Source organism: Prunus dulcis, chromosome 2, assembly GCF_902201215.1.
Source record: "Prunus dulcis chromosome 2, ALMONDv2, whole genome shotgun sequence".
Lineage (NCBI taxonomy): Eukaryota > Viridiplantae > Streptophyta > Magnoliopsida > Rosales > Rosaceae > Prunus > Prunus dulcis.
In genome coordinates this window covers 12,094,109-12,114,504 of record NC_047651.1, presented here as the reverse complement: position 1 = coordinate 12,114,504, position 20,396 = coordinate 12,094,109, and the positions used below count along the sequence as shown (strand labels likewise).

General features: G+C 37.7%; 2 protein-coding genes and 1 pseudogene across 2 annotated transcripts; all 3 read right to left on the bottom strand.

Annotated features, from left to right (window-relative positions):
* Window positions 1-103: 103 nt before the first annotated feature.
* On the bottom strand, window positions 104-4,920 carry LOC117619196 (disease resistance protein RPV1-like). Its single transcript, XM_034349088.1, has 5 exons — window positions 4,257-4,920; window positions 2,870-3,971; window positions 2,348-2,785; window positions 1,330-2,214; window positions 104-1,020 (listed from the first exon to the last, which is right to left on the bottom strand). Exons 1-5 carry the CDS (start codon window positions 4,763-4,765, stop codon window positions 301-303), a joined length of 3,654 nt encoding a protein of 1,217 aa, XP_034204979.1. The 5' UTR covers window positions 4,766-4,920; the 3' UTR covers window positions 104-300.
* A 1,893-nt stretch (window positions 4,921-6,813) lies between these two features.
* LOC117618138 (disease resistance protein RUN1-like) lies at window positions 6,814-7,969 on the bottom strand. The gene is made up of 2 exons (XM_034347753.1): window positions 7,954-7,969; window positions 6,814-7,818 (listed from the first exon to the last, which is right to left on the bottom strand). The coding sequence occupies exon 2, from the start codon at window positions 7,753-7,755 to the stop codon at window positions 6,814-6,816; it is 942 nt and encodes a 313-aa protein (XP_034203644.1). The 5' UTR covers window positions 7,756-7,818; window positions 7,954-7,969.
* A 4,358-nt stretch (window positions 7,970-12,327) lies between these two features.
* Window positions 12,328-19,814, bottom strand: LOC117618137 (annotated as a pseudogene).
* Between the last annotated feature and the right edge of the window lie 582 nt (window positions 19,815-20,396).

Genomic DNA, 20,396 nt, shown 5'->3' with positions numbered 1-20,396 from the left:
TAAGGGAAATCTGGGTTGAGGTAGGGGAGGGTAGGGAAAGGATGCTAGTAAGAACACATACAAATTAAAACTAATCGATCCACTTATAACCTAAAGTATTATATGAAAGATCAAAACGAGACCGATCTCCTCTATTTTATTTCTTCTCAATCTTACAGATACTTACGAAAGAAAACGAAAAACAGATCGAAGACCGACTTAGAAGAAAGAAATGTGGAGTAAAAAAGCCTAATTATATATCAATATTGCCTAAACTATTGTAATCACATAATTAATATACCTAAATACATGTAGATAGGTTTAATCAGTCAATGCTTTTCTAACAAACTGCATTTTGTTCTCTTCTATATCAACCTCATGGTTAAACAAGGAACGGTTCAAATGAAAGGAGGCCCCTGGCTTGTATGAAAAATCACCATAAGCTGGGTTCTCCTGGCACCTTCTGAATTGAGCTTGATGAGTTCGATACCTATGGTTGCATAGAAAGTATTTGCCCCTCCACATCTCATACTTTGATGCTGAAACTGAGACTGGCACATCAACATTCTGGTTCCAAGGAAGTGTTATTATATCTTCACTTTTTGATCCAGCATCCTCACCCTTATTTTCTTCTTCATGCAAAAGTTGGATCCCGAACTCCTTTGCCCACAAACCGGACTTGACTGAAACGCGTATTTCGTCCCCGCTTTCCAGTTCATTGTCCCTGAAAACCCAGTGGCTTAGCCATAACATGTCTTGGTTTTCTCTGGGAAGGCCCATTGCCACAGGGAAGTACGTCCACATAAGACCCTTGGTCTCATTGCTCACTTTAACAAAGTGTTCACTGAACATATGTGGACCATCCTTGTGATCGGGGCGTCGTGCGTATAAAATGCATGCGTTTAAGCCTCGGATCTTGAGATTAGGATGTGAAGGTACAACAATCGACAACACGGAGTTACACAAGCTCTTGTAGCTGAACCAATCTGGAATCTTGTTCCCATGGAGGAAGATGCTAAATATGCCGCATTCGTTCAATCCCTGTTCCATGCAGATCATACATGCATATGTAAATATATACGCATTCGTTCAATTACAAGCTAGCAGTTGTGTTTTCAATATTGGAGAAGATTGTTCAATCATTAAAATCGTGTATTAGATTGAATTTTAATCCTTTTACATTACTAACCTAGAACATAAAACATATTCTCTAAGGATGACAATCTAATTAGTTTCCAAATTATTCAAACAGCTAGCCCTTGGGCAATAGAAATGATAACCATAACAACTATAAATGAGAGAGAGAGAGAGAGAGAGAGAGAGAGAGAGAGAGAGAGAGAGAGAGAGAACCTGAAGGCGACACTTCTTGGTTGTATTTGTCAAGTAGTTGATCATTTCGACCTCAGAGGTTTCGTTGGATTCCAAATTGAACAATCCCAAATTTTTAATCATTTCTATGTCAACATTTCTCAATGGTTTCATTTCAAACAAGCTTTCTACTTCAACTAATTCATTGCAATCCCAAAGATTTTTACTCATTGATGTGAAAATGTTTGGTAAATTTGTTACTTTTTTCAATGATGTACAATGACCTGCTTCCAGTGAGTTTAAACTGGCTGGGAGCTCTGGAAGCGCTTGGAGCTTTGCGCAACCTTCTACCAACAGAGTCTGGAGCATAATAAGACCCTTCATGTTTCCTGGTAGGTTCAGAATTGGGGTTGCAGATAGATCCAAATGCTTCAATGACGATAGGGCACCAAGTTCACTAGGAATCTCTGCTACATTGCAGTGAGCAAGACTTAGCCTTTCGATTGAATGTGGTAAACTTGCCAATGAGAAAGATACAAGATTTTTTCTTGGCAATATCCACGACTCGATTGATTGCCATAACTTAGTTGATAACAGATTGAATTTCTTCATAGCACCAACTGTGGAGTCTACCTGATTTGTTGCATTTGTGTTGGAATGAACCTTAAGTTTTGAGCAACCCGAAAGAATGAGGTCCTGAAGAGATCCCAACCTTCTAATACTCGTTGGAAGCTTCATCAGATTTTTGCAGTCTCTTAGGTTCAAGTGAACAAGGTTCTCTAAGTCTCCAATGGACTCATTAACCTCAACCAAGTTTATGCAATCTTTAAGAATTAATCTCTCAAGCTTAGGGAGCCCTGACATGTCAGGGGTTGTCGTTAGGCTATGTGAATGGCTGAGGTTGAGTGTTTTCAGCCTTGGAAGAAACTGTTTCAAAGAGAAGTAAGCAAATGAATATACCAAGCTTCTAAAATATGTAATGATCCATAAATTTGTGTGTGTGTGTGTGTGTGTGTGAGAGAGAGAGAGAGAGAGAGAGAGAGAGAGATTAATACAATACCCTGTGTCCCTTCCAAACATGTTGCAGGCTGCTATTCCGCAAGTCAAGAACAACTAGATTTTCCAAACAAAAATTGGCTGGTAGTGATTTCAAAGGAAATCCTCGCCAAGCCAACCATGCCAAGTTTTTTGGAAAATCTTCAAAACCTCCACTGGTTTTTACATTATAGAGCTGGAGAAGCTCAAGATTGTTCATCCTTTTAAATGCCTCTGTTTTGAAGTCCACCTCATTTGATGCAGGAGCTGAATTTGTTGAGGAAAAGTTACTTGCAATGGATTTCCAAGAGAAGAAATCAAGTCGACGACGTCTTGAAAAACTTCCATCATAATCTTCAACATGAGATCGTTTTTTGTTACTTCTACTAAACAATGTCTTGCAAGACTCATCTTGCATCAACTTAGGAAGGTTGAGCATGAGGCCCTTAATCATTTCTGTACCCTGTTAAAAAAATCAGAACATTCAATAAGTAACAAGACACACAACACATAAAAATAAAGGAAATAAAGGAAATGTTGTTCTTACAGTCATTTTTCTCAGAATATTAAAGGCATCTTTATGCCACACTCTACTACGTCTTCCTGGGTCTTGAGGTGATTCTTCGCGAACAATTCCCCTCCCCATGTCTCTAAGTAAGTGATGCATGTTCAACCTGTTGTCTTCATTGTTAATTTTTACTAGACATCTGTCAACTAGATTTTGAATTCCAATCCTTGTGTAAAAATTAAGGTTGTCCAGTATTGTAATTGTAAAATCCTTCTCCTTTCCAATGAAGAAATAGGCTATATGGAGGAATATATTTTGGTCATGATCATCTTGCAGAGAATCATAGCTTATTCTAAGAATTTTTTGAATCTTGACATTAGGAATTTCACATAACTTCTGTAATGCGCTATGCCATACGTCTACTTCTTTCCCAGATAAAGAAGATCCCAGAACTTGAAGAGCTAATGGAATTCCTCCACAATGTTCTACTGCAGGTCTCGAAAGTTCCATGTAGCCTTCGATAGGCTGGGGTTGTCCAAAGGCATGCCAACTGAAAAGCTCAAGTGATTCATACTCATTCAATTCTCCAACCTCAAACATTGTGCAACCTTCATGAGCTTTTAACAAATGTTCATGTCTGGTTGTTATGATAATTTTACTTCCTGGATAAAACCATTCTCTCATTCCAAGAATTGCATTAAATTGATCCATGTCGTTCACATCATCGAGAACAATAAGAAGTCTTTTGTTACATACAGCATGTTTGATCTTGATTATTCCTTCATCTATGTTGTCTATTTTCTTTGCTTTCCCCTTTTGGATATCCGAAAGAAGTTTCCTTTGCAAGCGAACAAAACCATAGGGCTGTTCTGCAGCTTCTCTAATATCTGCAAGAAAGCTGCTGCCTTGAAATCTTCCAAAGTTGCGGTTATAAGCAGCTTTGGCAATGGTGGTCTTTCCAATTCCTCCCATCCCATAGATCACAGCTACACCAACAGCATTTGATCCATCTTCTAACCACATGTTTATGCCTTGCACGCGATCATCTATTCCAACGGCATAGGGAGCAACATTCAATACCTTCGGATCCAGCTTATTTCCAATCTCTTTAACAATGTCTTGGATAAACTGCGACTCATACCTATGAATTTTCGATCATATCAAAGTATAGAAAGCAAAATAAGATCATGTTTATTTTTTCCTCATAGATCGAGTGCATTAATTTGATAAGATATCATTAGCTGAAATGAACATACGAGTAGGATATTTTTTTTAAATAAAAATATTCCTCATAAAAGTGCTTCACTTCCCTAAATATTCTTAATCTTGCCATTACTTTAAAACATGTCAAAATTAATGAAAAAGCTAATACCTTCAAATTAAAGTCCATGCATAGTAGTGAGAAACTTTTGGGAATAAATTTTACCTATCTTTTAAAGCCATCCCTGCCAGGTCTGCAGCATCTTTAAGCGCTCTTCTCCATTCTTCCACCTTGTTCATCTCCTCCTTGAAGCGCTCTTCATGTCTAGAAAATGCTTCTGTAAAGCTCCCTCTCTGGTTCCTGACATGGGATGGATCCACATGATAGAAAACCGGCATAACAATATGGCCATCATCATGTTTTCTACGTTCCATTATCTTCACCAGTTCGTCCAAGCACCACCTTGAGGAAGCATAATTTTGGGAGAAGACGATTATCGATACTTTCGACTCATTTATTGCTTTGTTCAACTCTGCTGCGATATCTGCTCCTCTCTCGATTTCATCATCGTCTCTAAACGTGTGGATTCCTGCCAGCTCCAAAGCCCTATAAAGGTGATCGGTGAAGCCCTTGCGTGTATCTTCGCCTCTGAAACTCAAGAATGAGTGATAGCTACACCGGTAAGAGGAGGAAGAAGAAGCATCATGCAGCATGGGGTTTAATGCAGCAGCCATTGATGCAGCAATGAAGGAATGAAGATGACCAGCTTACAAAATTGTGAGAGAGGCAAGCTACTATGTGAAAATCGAGATGCCCCAAAAGAGTAAAGATAAGAAGAAAGTGGGAATGAATGGACGGTGACCAAAGTGGTCATAAAGTGAGGAATTCACGTGAAAATGTTTGAAATCCACAAAATGCCCTCTGTTCAGAAGAAGGTCAGGAGAAAACTATGTAACATAATGAGGGTGCAAGGGTAAAATGAAACTTTCCACTCTTGCATTATTTTCTCCAACATAAATGATGGCGCTTCCTGTTCTCCTTGTAGGCTCTCAGCAGCAGTACAAGGTTTTTTATTTTTCATTAATCTTTTTCACCGTTTGATTTGACTTTTTATACAGTTAGTTTTGATTGGATTTTTAGCTGTAATGCTACTGTTTTGCTGTTATTTTTTCTAAAAATATTTTGTTTTTGTTGGTTGCCATCTCAGTCTCCTACCTGCTCTATTGAGTGACGTCTACTTTTATATTTTTACTGCTTTTGTTTTGTTTTGTGTTTTTGTCTTCACTGCTAAGTAAACAATTTGGAATTTGAAATCGGTGATTCAATACCAAATAAATTACCAGATTTTAAATACAATCCTATTGTAAAATAGGCAGAATATGAAAATATACTACTGAATATTAGAGTATAATTGTATTTGCTTTTGTGGTTTTACGTTGATAGAATTTGCTTTTGAATGCCTCATCAAGGGATACTTTCATACTCTGCCTATTTTACAACAAATCCAAATATTTAGGTAACATCCGAATTTTGTAAAGTTATATCCAAATCACGAACCAAAACCATCCCATTTTACATTTGCTTTTCATGACATCTATCAGTGCAGCATACACAACTAACATGATACATCGTTAGAGATCCTATAACATGATACATCGTTAGAGATTTTATTAACCTTTCTAATGAATGTGGTAAACTTGCCAATGAGAAAGATACAAGATTTTTTCTTGGCAATCTCCACGACTCGATCGATTGCCATAACCTAGTTGATAACAGATTGAATTTCTTCATAGCACCAACTGTGGAGTACCTGATTTGTTGCATTTGTGTTGGAATGAAGCTCAAGTTTTGAGCAACCCGAAAGAATGAGGTCCTGAAGAGATCCCAAGCTTCTAATACTCGTTGGAAGCTTCATCAGATTTTTGCAATCTCTTAGGTTCAATTGACAAGGTTCTCTAAGTCTCCAATGGACTCATTGACCTCAACCAAGTTTATGCAATCTTTACACGGATTGCTGTTCCACAAGTGCTAAAACATCCTTCACAGACCAATCATATCATACTCATTATCATTGATGACAAAACTACGGTGACAACCATGGACATTAGACGAAAACTAGAGCAGTCGTGGTTAAGTGACCATTCACGAGAGATTAATAATAAATTTAATTGAAATATAATGGGAAGAAAGGAAATGACTTTGCTTTGGTCATCATTAAGAGAAAACGAGAGAAGAAAAAGAAGAAGGGTATTTTAGCATTTTTAAAAATTAAATATGGATGTTTTCGGTATTTTAAAAGTTTCATTAAAGGGAGCCAAATGCTTCCTGTGTTTTTTTCATGTAGCACTTTTAAGGAGAAGCACCTCTCAAGTGCTTCTTCTAAACCACTCCAAGTGCTTTTGGATCTCACCCAAAGCGCTTTTGCAATTTTTGCCAAACACCATTTTTAAAACACAGAAGCGCTTTCACCCATTTAGAAGCGCTTTTCGCTGCGCCAAAAGCACTCCTAAACGAGCCCTTAATCTCTCAAGCTTAGGAAGCCCCGACATGTCAGGGGTTGTCGTTAGGTTATGTGAATAGTTGAGGCTGAGTGTTTTCAGCCTTGGAAGAAACTATTTGAAAGAGAAGTAAGCAGATGAATATACCAAGCTTCTAAAATATGTAATGATCCATAAATTTCTTAGAGAGAGAGAGAGAGAGGGAGAGAGAGATTAATACAATACCATGTATCCTTTTACACTACTACCCTAGAACATAAAACATATTCTCTAAGTATGACAATCTAATTAGTTTCCAAATTATTCAAACAGCTAGCCCTTGGGCAATAGAAATGATAACCATGACAACTATAAATGAGAGAGAGAGAGAGAGAGAGAGAGAGAGAGAGAGAGAGAGAGAGAACCTGAAGGCGACACTTCTTGGTTGTATTTGTCAAGTAGTTGATCATTTCGACCTCAGAGGTTTCGTTGGATTCCAAATTGAACAATCCCAAATTTTTAATCATTTCTATGTCAACATTTCTCAATGGTTTCATTTCAAACAAGCTTTCTACTTCAACTAATTCATTGCAATCCCAAAGATTTTTACTCATTGATGTGAAAATGTTTGGTAAATTTGTTACTTTTTTCAATGATGTACAATGACCTGCTTCCAGTGAGTTTAAACTGACTGGGAGCTCTGGAAGCGCTTGGAGCTTTGCGCAACCTTCTACCAACAGAGTCTGGAGCATAATAAGACCCTTCATGTTTCCTGGTAGGTTCAGAATTGGGGTTGCAGATAGATCCAAATGCTTCAATGACGATAGGGCACCAGGTTCACTAGGAATCTCTGCTACATTGCAGTGAGCAAGACTTAGCCTTTCGATTGAATGTGGTAAACTTGCCAATGAGAAAGATACAAGATTTTTTCTTGGCAATATCCACGACTCGATTGATTGCCATAACTTAGTTGATAACAGATTGAATTTCTTCATAGCACCAACTGTGGAGTCTACCTGATTTGTTGCATTTGTGTTGGAATGATGCTCAAGTTTTGAGCAACCCGAAAGAATGAGGTCCTGAAGAGATCCCAACCTTCTAATACTCGTTGAAAGCTTCATCAGATTTTTGCAGTCTCTTAGGTTCAAGTGAACAAGGTTCTCTAAGTCTCCAATGGACTCATTAACCTCAACCAAGTTTATGCAATCTTTAAGAATTAATCTCTCAAGCTTAGGGAGCCCTGACATGTCAGGGGTTGTCGTTAGGCTATGTGAATGGCTGAGGTTGAGTGTTTTCAGCCTTGGAAGAAACTGTTTCAAAGAGAAGTAAGCAAATGAATATACCAAGCTTCTAAAATATGTAATGATCCATAAATTTGTGTGTGTGTGTGTGTGTGTGAGAGAGAGAGAGAGAGAGAGAGAGAGAGAGAGAGATTAATACAATACCCTGTGTCCCTTCCAAACATGTTGCGGGCTGCTATTCCGCAAGTCAAGAATAACTAGATTTTCCAAACAAAAATTGGCTGATAGTGATTTCAAAGGAAATCCTCGCCAAGACAAACATGCCAAGTTTTTTGGAAAATCTTCGAAACCTCCACCGATATTTGCATTATAGAGCTGGAGAAGCTCAAGATTGTTCATCCTTTTAAATGCCTCTGTTTTGAAGTTCACCTCATTTGATGCAGGAGCTGAATTTGTTGAGGAAAAGTTACTTGCAATGGATTTCCAAGAGAAGAAATCAAGTCGACGACGTCTTGAAAAACTTCCATCATAATCTTCAACGTGAGATCATTTTTGTTACTTCTACTAAACAATGTCTTGCAAGACTCATCTTCCATCAACTTAGGAAGGTTGAGCATGAGGCCTGTTTGGGCCAAAATTCTGCACGCCAACCCATTTTTGTCGAGAGGCCTATGAATCAAACATTTGGGCTTTCATCTACAGGAATCAGAAGAAAAAACCCAAGACACTGGAAAAGCCCAGACCCTTTTGACCAAATTACAAATATAGCCATGATTTGAAAATAATAAATACTATGATTTGCAATTAAAGAACTGATACACACAGTTTTTGATAAAAGCCCAACTTCTGAGAAGATCTCACCACTTGGTCTCTATCCCAAGAAGCAAAAACAACAGATCTTTTTCTTAAGAAAGCCCCCACGTGAATTCCTGACTTTGAAAAAGTCAAAATTTTCAACTATCACAAAGTAGTTGTAATATGTTCATAATTTCACATGATTTTATATCCTTTTTACTTAGTTTTGTGAATTAATTTGGACTAAAGATGTTGGGTTTATTTATTTCCTGTTTTTCAGCTTATGAGCCATGAAATGTATAAATTCGCCAAATATTCATCGTAATAGAGTTTGATATGATTCCAATTGGAGATGGAAGACATCATCTTGAAGTTTATCCATGAATATTTTCATAATTTTGAAGACTGCTAAGGTGCCCATTTTTAATTAGACAACTCAGCATAAATCAATTCCCGGAGAATACTGAGTCAGCAGGGGTATTTTGGCCATAACTCACTCATATGACATCGGATTGAGGCACATGATATATGAATAAAAAGAAGATATCCAGAGCTTTCCAAAGACCGTACGCAATTTTTGGAGGTAAGGAAGATATCCAAATCGCATTCGCAATGAGGATCACGTGCAATTTCCTGGAAGTTTTAGGAAACTTAGTTTTAATTACCTTTTCTAGTTAGGAACTAACTTGGAAATCAAGTCTTTGTGTAAGGCCACTTGTTTAGGCCCATTCTAACTAGGTTTTAGGTTCTTTTAAGAGGGGAGGTCGTGGGGGCTCAAGGGATACACCAGAAATTTCAGACTTCAACCGTGGAGCAAGGAAGAGCGACCGTGCCTCTAAACTCTAAGGGTTTTTCTTATCTCTTTCTCCATGTTTTATTTTTGCTTTGTTACCATGATTATGAGTAACTAATTTTCTTTTACTAAGACACAATGTAACCCTTTTCTAATTATTCAAAGCTTAGTTATGTCATGCTATTAGAATTTCCATGTTGTTGAAATTTAATCACTGTGCTTATTTTCTTAACTAATGATCTTGATGCTTAGCTATCATCTAGGTTTTTGGTTAAGTAATTTGATGCATGTTAGAGTATACGCCATGCCTAATATGAGTTTTGCTTCTTGTGATTAAATTCATGAATGCGCCTAAGGTAAACACCATACTCTTAGGAGTTTGTGTGATTGTGTGAAGTTCTCATTGAACCTAAGATCTTTTTATATGTTTATATTTATGCCTCACGCCAAGGATAAATTGCATGTAAGAAGAAGTGGTTGATTGCTGTGAAAAGAGTTAATCATAATTTTGGAGAACTAATCATCAACATAACTTGGGAATTTTGATAGTATGCATGCTATAAGGTTTGGATAAAAGGAATTGTGGTGAAATTGTTGTCTTGGTTAGCTTCTTTAAAATCTTTCACAAACTTTAGTTCACATTTTTCTTCATTCTCTTGTCCTTTAATTTTCTTGTTTCAACGTTCTTTTAAAGAAAATCTTTCAAAACCAACTTTCAAAACTCCTCTATTAAGTTCTAGTTGAGTCATTAGTTTTAAGTTTATTAACGAGGGTGTCTAGAGTAATTTAGGATTTAAATTAGTTTATAATTCACAACAACTTGAGAATTTATTCTGATTCTATGGGAACGACCTTGTACTTGTCTTGGCTTTATTGCATTAACCTTGTGCACTTGCAAATTATTTCTTGAATTTTACTATCTAATTTTCAGGTAGTAAAATTATACATAAAGTTGATAGGGAGTTAATAAAGGAAGGTCTTACAAGAGGACTTCTCCAAATCTTTGCAGCCAACGGAAGAATATTAAAATCCCTTTTTTGTACATAGAAAAGCTCTGTACCAAAGAAGGTTACCTTTCCAAGAGATAAGCAGACTACGTTTTCAAAAGATAAGTAGGAAGAAAGAGAGTTGTTCATAATAAAAATAAATAATAAAAAAAAAAAAAAAAAAGCAAACTGACCATCATGGCAAACTGTGTCTTTCCTTCTTTACAAGGAACAAATAGAGAGCAAAAGGAGTTGATTTTCTTTTTGGGAAAAGCAAGGAAAAGACCACCATGGGAACTGACTGTTGATGGTTCTTCTATGCCAAAATAGATAACTTCCCCTTTTTGTGGCATTTAAAAAGATAGATCTTTTGAAAAGATTTGCCGCCCATTATTCAAAGATTAAAAACCCCACTCTAGCATTTCCTATAAAATAAGAGAGAGGATGAACAGATGAAGGACAGCTAAAAAATCAATCATGACAAAAACTCTCAAAGTCACAATTGTAAAACTCAAAAAGATCCGTTGATCTCAAAAGCCTTCAAACATTGAAGCAACCAAAGCTCATTGAGCCACAAGAAAAAAGTCAGCTATAATTCAAATATCTGATTTCAGTTTAGTTCAGAGAAGCAGTTTTACAAAGCGAGATTTCTCTTGTTACAAATTTGGTTCAGCACAAGCCAAGTCAAGCAGAGTTTGGTGTCTCACAATATGAAAACCTCAACAAATTTATTGAAAGCCATGATCAAGTAGAATAGGTACTACAGTACGGCTCTAGCTCAGCAATTGTCAATCCAGCCACTTCTACCTCTTCAGATTGAAGAGGCTCCAACTCTGTCTTTTCAAAAAGCCTTCCAAGGTTTGAAATAGATTAAAGCTCTGCCAAACTCAAATATTAGTATCGATTTCCAGTTGAAATCCGTCAGTTGAAGGTGTTGCCAAGCCAATCCAGCACAAATACATCCAGTTCAGTTTGGTTCAGAAGTAGTTGCTCAGGCAGAAATCAAAGTCCAAAGTTTCAATTGTCTTTTTTGGAGTTGGCATTTCTCTTTTGGGTCTTGTAATAGGCAATTCTGTCTAAACAGTTTTGATTTCTTTTCATCTATTATGGCTAAACCTATTAATTTTGTACTGTAAAAAATTGTGAAGTCCTCACCAGTCTGAGGCAAGAAAAGAACTTACTTGGGAGATATTCCTCACCCAAATTCACAATTGCTTGTTTAAGAATCAGTAACTTGGGGCGCAAGTTATCTATTTTTTAGAAGTCTGTTAGGGTTTTAAACTGCTAGTAGTGGCACGCTCACGCACAAAAGAAAGTTCACTTGTTGACCACCAATGGTTGTCAAGCCAATGGAGAACTTTACCACCACAGGATTTAAATTAAACAGGTGTACAAGGCCCCTAATAATTTATTGACCCTGTTAACAAATCAGAACATTCAATAAGTAACAAGACACACGGTTGTTAATTGTTCGCGCTAAAACTAAACAGATAGAAATAAAGCTAACTTACAGGTGACGTGGATGGTTTGGATCCGAGAGCCTTCGGTCCATGGTGTCTTTCCTTGAGGTGCAATGCTGGATTCGATCTGGAGGAAGAAACGGCAGGTGAAGCCTAAGATACCGGTGTGGTGCTAGCCGAAGACCCTCCAATGCCGAAGTTAGAGACTAAGATCAATTTTATTGACAGTGTGAAAGCACAAGTCAAGTAAACAGTCTTACCTCTTGGCTGGGCCAAGGGGCTATATTTATAGGGAGCATTTGTGATGCTCTTAGTACTTAGTTTCGATGTGGGACTCGTGGGAGTGTTTTCGACGGTCAACACGTACCTGACAGGTTCTGGCGGGAGTTCCGAGGTTATCTATCAGGATCGGCCGAATGTTGGTGTGGGTGAGTTAGTTATGGGCACTTTACCGACCCGACTACGTATGAATCGGTGGATCATGCCGATTGACCTTTCGGCATGGCTCACTGAGCTGGTTTCAACCTTGCTTACATCCCACGTGTCATGACGTGAGTGGGGGGTCAGATATGGTACAAACATTAATCGTACATAAAACTAAAGGGAATGTTGTTCTTATAGTCATTTTTCTCAGAATATTCAAGGCATCTTTATGCCACATCCCGGGGTCTTGAGGTGATTCTTCATGAACAATTCCCCTCCCAATGTCTCTAAGTAAGTGATGCATGTTCAACTTGTTGTCTTCATTGTTAATTTTTACTAGACATCTGTCAACTAGATTTTGAATTCCAATCCTTGTGCGTAAATTAAGGTTGTCCAGTATTGTAATTGTAAACTTCTCCTTTCCAATGAAGAAATAGGCTATATGGAGGAATATATTATGCTCATGATCATCTTGCAGAGAATCATAGCTTATTCTAAGAATTTTTTGAATCTTGACATTAGGAATTTCACACAACTTATGTAATGCGCTATGCCATACGTCTACTTCTTTCCCAGATAAAGAAGATCCCAAAATTTGAAAAGCTAATAGAATTCCTCCACAATGTTCTACTGCAGGTCTCAAAAGTCCCATGTAGCCTTCGATAGGCTGGAGTTGTCCAAAGGCATGCAAACTAAAAAGCTCAACTGATTCATACTCATTCAATTCTTCAACCTCAAACATTGTGCAACCTTCATGAGCTTTTAACAAATGTTCATGTCTGGTTGTGTTTGGGCCTAAATTCTGTACCCCAGCCTATTTGGTAATTGGCCCATAGTAACAAAAGTAGTTTGGGCTTTGTATTGATTGAAATTGGAGATCAACCCAATATATTGAAGAAGCCCAGACCATCGTTGAACAGTTACAGATGTTACCATGGCCTAAAAAAAAAAATTTAATTACCATTACTGGTAATTTAATTTGACACACCCAGCGTTGGGTGCCCAGCCTCCAGATTTTTCAAATACCTGAGTAATCACCAAAGTTGATTCCCAGGCTAGCAAACAAGAAAGGAGATTTTTCTCCACAAAACACACGTGAACCCAATCTTAAAGTTAGAGAAAATGTAGATGAAATCCAGGAAGTTGGTGCAAAAAGAGAAGGCAAAAGGAACTAACTGCCATAACCATTAAAAAGCTAGACAAACAAACAGGTTTCTTTTTTCTTACTCATCAAAGTCTCGTCAATGCAAGCTGGGTTTGCAAGAGTTAAAGAAGTTTCTCAGCAAGTAGTTCCGGATATCAAGGAATGAAGCACCCTTGGATTGCCTATAAATTCAAAAGGATGGGAACGGATTAAGGACATCAAACATCCAACAAAATACCAACACAACAACACAGCCAATTCAACAACTAAAATTTCTCAAAATCACACTAACAAAATCAGTTGATCTCAAAAGCTTTCAAACTCATAAGCAATTAAGCTATTTAGCTTACAAAAGCCATCTAGCTTCCAACAAATCAGCCAGAACTCAATTTTTCTGTCTTCAGAGAAGCAGTTTACAAAGGAAAACGAGACTTCTCTCGTCACAAATTTTGTTCAGCTCAAGCCAAATCAAACAGAATCTTGATTTTTCTGCAATATGAAAACCTCAACAAAATTCACAGAAATGTATTGAGTGCTCAGAACAGCCAGAATAGCTCTTGGTGCAACTCTAGGCCAGCAGTCATCAATCCAGCCATTTCCACTCCAGTCCAAACTAATGAAATCTCAGTTCTGCCTGTCCAGCAAGCCTCTCCATGGCCATAACAGATCAAAGCTCTGCCAATCTCGACATTGAATCGATTTCAAACTGAACCTCATTAGTTGAAGGTACTGACGTGCAATTCTAGTACATATACATTCAATCCAGCCAGACCCAGAAACCATAATTCAGGCAGAAATCGAAGTACAACGTTCTATTTTCCTTGCACACTTGGTAGCTTTCTTTTGTTTTAATGTTGTGCAATAGGTAGCTTTTATTTGAAACAGTTTGGTTTATTTTCAGCATTCATTTTGGCAAGAACTGCCAGTTTTTACTGCGATAAATTATAAAGTCCTCACCAGTCTAAGACAAGAAAAGAATTTACTTGAGAGATATTCATCATCCAAATTCACAATCACTTGTTTAAAGTTAGTAACTTGGAGCGTACGTTAGCTATTTTTCATAAGTGTGTTAAGGTTTTAATTGCTAATAGTGGCCCAGTAGCATAACTTAGTTAGAGAAGACTATTCACAAGCAATGTTGCTAGAATTGGAAGGACTGGACACAAGCAGAATTGATACCCTCAACAAGCTCCTAGCATGAAAAGAGGTTGTGGCAAGAGCCTATAATAAGAGAGTTAAGAACAAGAGTTTTGGAGAGGGAGAAATTGTTTGGAAAGTAGTTCTGCCCCTTGGATCCCATGTGGCTGGTTATGGAAAATAGTGACCCACATGGGAAGGCCCTTTTATAATTAAACAAGTCCTTGGATTAGGGCATATAGGCTATAAGACCAAGATGGAGAAATCCATACTATGCCAATCAATGGCAAATGGTTAAAGAAGTTTTACCCAATTATGTGGGATTCACAGGCAGTGCAGACATAACTTGGGATTAAAGGAGAGAAGGATGGAATTGTTATTTGACTTTTCAGTTAGTTCATATAGATTTTTGTTTCTTATTTATCAATTATGCTCTTCTTTGTTGTTTGGTTAAATGAAAATGAAAATGCAAGGCTCACAAAAATAAATGGGGCTTTTTCATTACATATAGTCATTAATACATGACTAAGTTTTATTACAAATAGGTAGAGTCTAGAGTCCTAGTTTCTGGAGAGTTTCATGCAATCCAGTTTTCTTGATGGACATTTCTTTCTGGAGGAGCACTCCCTGATGGATAGAGGCCTCTGCAATCTCTAATGTAGGTTTTAAAGCATAAACTATGCTCTGCACAAGAAAGGTGGCTTTAGTCTCTGCTCTCAGTATAGCCCCAAGATCTTTCTGCCTATCCCTTAATATGGCTAGTTGTTTCTGGAGATCTTCAATGTGCTTCTCCAGCTTATCAGCAGCAGACTTGGTCTCTTTATAATCTGCAACCAATGCATCCAGTTCTGACTTTTGTTTATGATAATCCACCAAGTTGGCTTCATGCATGGCCTTGCAGAACTCAGAAGCATTGAAGGAGGGCTTGAGATCTTCATAACGGTTGTGGAGGTTGAGTACATCTCTTGCCAAGCCCAGGCTGATCTCAAGGATAGGTCTAGGAGCCATGTTTTCCCTATGCAGCAGGTCCAGATCCTTCATTAATTGATCAATGGCTTCTTTATTCTCATCCAGATCCAACTCAGTCGACTGCCAAATTCTTATTCTGTCCACTGCCTCATTCACAGCTTTGGACTTAGCCTTGCTTGGAGTGGCTCCCAATTTCTCAAGCTTCTGCAGCTGAGCCTCCAAGTCCATAGCCTCAAACTCTGCCAATTCTGGATCAGCAAATGAGGCTGTGGTTGATGAGCCTGGGACAAAATGAAGAGGCGTCTGCAGAAAAGTCACAGTTATGCAGGACTAAATAAAGAAGAAATGTTAAGGCTTAGTAATACTCACAACCACACTCATGGGTTTGAGAGGGCTGGTCACCATAGCTAGTTCTTGACTAGCTCTATCCTTCTCCACTTGGAAAGACAGAAACATTAGTTAAATGAGACAAAGATTAGACAGAATAGAGGATAGAAAGCATAAATTACCTCAGGTTTTGGAACAGCAGTAGAATTTTCTGCATCCATGTCATCAAAAAGGGCCAGTTTTGAGCTTGTGGGTTCTCCTTTTTTAGCCTCTTGTTGTTTCTTAACCAACTCAATGCTCTTTGCTATCACTTCAGCAGGAATTTCCTCCTACAAAGAGACAGAATTCACATTAAAATAAATATAATATGAAAATTAACCATTTCTGTCCTTAAAATCAACCTAATATATTGAAGAAGCCCAGACCATCCTTGAACAGTTACAGATGTTACCATGGCTTAAAAAAAACTTAATTACCGTTACTGGTAATTTAATTTGACACACCCAGTGTTGGATACTTAGCCTCCAGATTTTTCAAAGACCCAAGGAGTAATCACCAACGTTGATTCCCAGGCCAACAAACAAGAAAGGAGATTTTTCTCCACAAAACACACGTGAACCCAATTTTAAAAAAGTTAGAGAACATGCAGAACAAATCCAGGGAGTTGGTGAAAAAGTGAAGACAAAAGGAGCTAACTACCATAATGATTAAAAAGCCATACAAATAGACAGGTTTCTTTTTCCTTGCTCATCAAAGTCTCGTCAATGCAAGCTGGGTTTGCAGCAAGTAGTTCCGGATATCAAGGAATGAAGCACCCTTGGGTTGCCTATAAATTCAAAAGGATGGGAACAGATTAAGGACATCAAACATCCAACAAAAAACCAACACAACAACACAGCCAATTCAACAACCAAAGATTCTCAAAATCACACTGACAAAATCAATTGATCTCAAAAGCTTTCAAACTCAGAAGCAATTAACCTATTTAGCTTACAAAAGCCATCCAGCTTCCAATAAATCAGCCAAAACTCAGTTTTTCTGTCTTCAAAGAAACAGTTTACAAAGGAAAACGAGACTTCTCTTGTCACAAATTTTGTTCAGCTCAAGTCAAATCAAATAGAATCTAGGTTTTTCTGCAACATGAAAACCTCAACAAAATTCATAGAAATGTCTTGAGTGCTCCTAACAGCCAGAATAGCTCTTGGTTGACTCGTGGCCAAATAGAACAGGTACGGCAGTGCAGCTCCAGGTCAACAGTCATCAATCCAGCCATTTCCACTCCAGTCCAGACTGAAGAAATCTCAGTTCTGCCTGTCCAACAAGCCTCTCCACGACCAAAACATATCAAAGCTCTGCCAATCTCAACATTGGTATCGATTTCCAGCTTAACCTCATCAATTGAAGGTACTTATGTGCAATTCCAGTACAGATACATTCAATCCAACCAAACCTAGGGACCATAATTCAGGCAGAAATCGAAGTCCAATGTTCTGTTTTCCTTGCAAACTTGGCAGCTTTCTTTTGTTTTAATGTTGTGCAATAGCTTGGTAGCTTTTATTTGAAACAGTTTGGTTTATTTTCAGCATTCATTTTGGCCAGAACTGCCAGTTTTCCTTGCGATAAATTGTGAAGTCCTCATCAGTCTGAGGCAAAAAAAGAAGGCTTAAATGTTGAAATGGTCCCTGTGTTTTATCTTATCGGCCAATTTAGTCCTTCTGTTATTAATCTAGCCAATTTAGTCCCTGTGTTTGTATCTGTTAACAAATTTGATCCTTTCCGTCAAAATTATGTCAAAACCTAAAAAAAGAACATTTAAAATTAATTTAAAATTTTGTAATTAATTATAAAGATTTAAACTCAAATAATAATAATACTAAAATGATTAAAACTCACACAACCTCAACCTCCATTGGTCTCGATTCCTGTAAGGAAAAAAAAAAGGGTTCTTAGTGAATTGATGCCTACTCTTTTCTTGCTGCAAATTTTTTTCTATCTTCTGTTTAAAATTTTCTCATACTCTACCCTTCATCTCTCTCTCCTCTCCAATCCATTGGTCTGAATGTCGTCGACTTTTGCTGCAGCCAAGATGATCAATTGGCGGTAGAGCCGTCAAGCTTACGGTGACCGGCTATGATGATCTTCATGATTTGTCACAGAGAGAGAGAGAGAGTTGTTGTAGTTTAGGTGGGGTTGGAATGGTGGTGAGGGTGGCTATGGTTTTGGGGTTGGAGTGGTGGTGGTGAGGGTGCTGGGTTTGGGAGGTAGTTGAGGTGTGTGCGCGAATTGGGGAAGGTGAAATTTAAAAGAAATATATTCCATTTTCAGTTTGAATTTAAAATTTTATAATCAATTACAGTTTTTTTTATAATTAATTATATATTTTTAAAGGAATGGACCACATTAACTAACATATACAAATACAAGGACCAAACTGGCCAAATTGATAACACAGGGACTAAATTGGCCTATGAGATAAAACACAGGGACCATTTTAACATTTAAGCCAAAAAAGAACTTACTTGGGAGATTTTCGTCACCCAAATTCACGATCACTTGTTTAAAGTCAGTAACTTGGGGAGTAAGTTATCCATTTTTCATAAGTCTGTTAGGGTTTTAACTGCTAACAATGACATGCTCGTACACCAAAAAAAGTTGACTTGTTGACCACTAATGATTTTCAGGTCAATGGAGAATTTTATGCTACAATCACAGAAACTACAGCATAACGGGTGAACAGTTTGTTATGATAATTTTACTTCCTAGATAAAACCATTCTCTCATTCCAAGCATTGCACTAAATTGATCAGAGTCGTTCACGTCATCGAGAACAATAAGAAGTCTTTTGTTATACATACAGCATGTTTGATCTTGATTATTCCTTCATCTATGTTGTCGATTTTCTTTGCTTTCCCCTTTTGGATATCCGAAAGAAGTTTCCTTTGCAAGCGAACGAAACCATAAGGCTGTTCTGCAGCTTCTCTAATATCTGCAAGAAAGCTGCTGCCTTGAAATCTTCCAAAGTTGCGGTTATAAGCAGCTTTGGCAATGGTGGTCTTGCCAATTCCTCCCATCCCATATATCACAGCTGCACCAACAGCATTTGATCCATCTTCTAACCACATGTTTATGCCTTGTGCGTGATCGTCTATTCCAACAGCGTAGGGAGCAACATTCAATACCTTCGGATCCAGCTTATTTCCAATCTCTTTAACAATGTCTTGGATAAACTGCGACTCATACCTATGAATTTTCGATCATATCAAAGTATAGAAAGCAAAATAAGATCATGTTGATAATATATCTTTAGCTGAAATGAATATACGAGAGCCTCATCCTAATGCAAATTGAGTTTAGGATATTTTAAAATTAAAAATATAAATATTCTTCATAAAAGTGCTTCACGACCCTAAATATTCTTAATCTAGCCTTTACTTCAAAACATGTCAAAATTAATAAAAAAGCTAATAGCTTCAAGTTAAAGTCCATGTAGAGTAGTGAGAAACTTTTGGGAATAAATTTTACCTATCTTTTAAAGCCATCCCTGCCAGGTCTGTAGCATCTTTAAGCGCTCTTCGCCATTCCTCCACCTTGTTCATCTCCTCCTTGAAGCGCTCTTCATGTCTAGAAAATGCTTCTGCAAAGCTCCCTCTCTGGTTCCTGACATGGGATGGATCCACATTATAGAAAACCGGCATAACAATATGTCCATCATCATGTTTTCTACGTTCCATTATCTTCACCAGTTCGTCCAAGCACCACCTTGAGGAAGCATAATTTTGGGAGAAGATGATTATCGATACTTTCGACTCATTTATTGCTTTGTTCAACTCTGCTGCAATATCTGCTCCTCTCTCAATTTCATAATCGTCTCTAAATGTGTGGATTCCTGCCAGCTCCAAGGCCCTATAAAGGTGATCAGTGAAGCCCTTGCGTGTATCTTCGCCTCTGAAACTCAAGAATGTGTGATAGCGACACCGGTAAGAGGAGGAAGAAGAAGCATCATGCAGCATGGGGTTTAATGCAGCAGCCATTGATGCAGCAATGAAGTAATGAAGATAATCAGCTTACAAAATTGTGAGAGAGGCAAGCTACTATGTGAAAATGGAGATGCCCCAAAACAGTATAGATAAGAAGAATGTGGGAATGAATGGACAGTGACCAAAGTGGTCAGAAGGTGAGGAATTCACGTGAAAATGTTAAGAAATCCATTAAATTGCCTCTGTTCTGCTTGTAGGCTCCAGAGTAAAATGAAACTTCCAATCTTGCATTAATTTTCTCCGACATAATGATTGTGCTTCCTGTTCTCCTTGTAGGCTCCAGCAGCAGTACAAGGGTTTGTATTTTTCATTAATCTTTTTTCACCGTTTGATTTGACTTTTTATACAGTTAGTTTTGATTGAATTTTTACCTGTAATGCTACTGTTTTCTTGTTATTTTTTCTAAAAATATTTTTTTGTTGTTTGGTTGCCATCTCAATCTCCTACTTGCAATTATGAGTTAATGTTGTAGAGTGAATGCTCTGATTGTGAAACATATATCATCTGCCTATAAATAGGGGCAATCTTTAGGCTTTGAGACACACCAATCCGAAGAGAAAAGAGAGAGAAATTTGA

Coding starts and splice junctions, on each gene's coding strand:
- LOC117619196 (XM_034349088.1), bottom strand. CDS start 4,765: ATGGCTGCTGCATTAAACCCCATGCTGCATGATGCTTCTTCTTCCTCC. Junction 2,215..2,347: donor ATGTTTGGAAGGGACACAGG/GTATTGTATTAA, acceptor TCTTTGAAACAG/TTTCTTCCAAGGCTGAAAAC. Junction 1,021..1,329: donor CCAAGAAGTGTCGCCTTCAG/GTTCTCTCTCTC, acceptor TGCATGGAACAG/GGATTGAACGAATGCGGCAT.
- LOC117618138 (XM_034347753.1), bottom strand. CDS start 7,755: ATGTCAGGGCTCCCTAAGCTTGAGAGATTAATTCTTAAAGATTGCATA.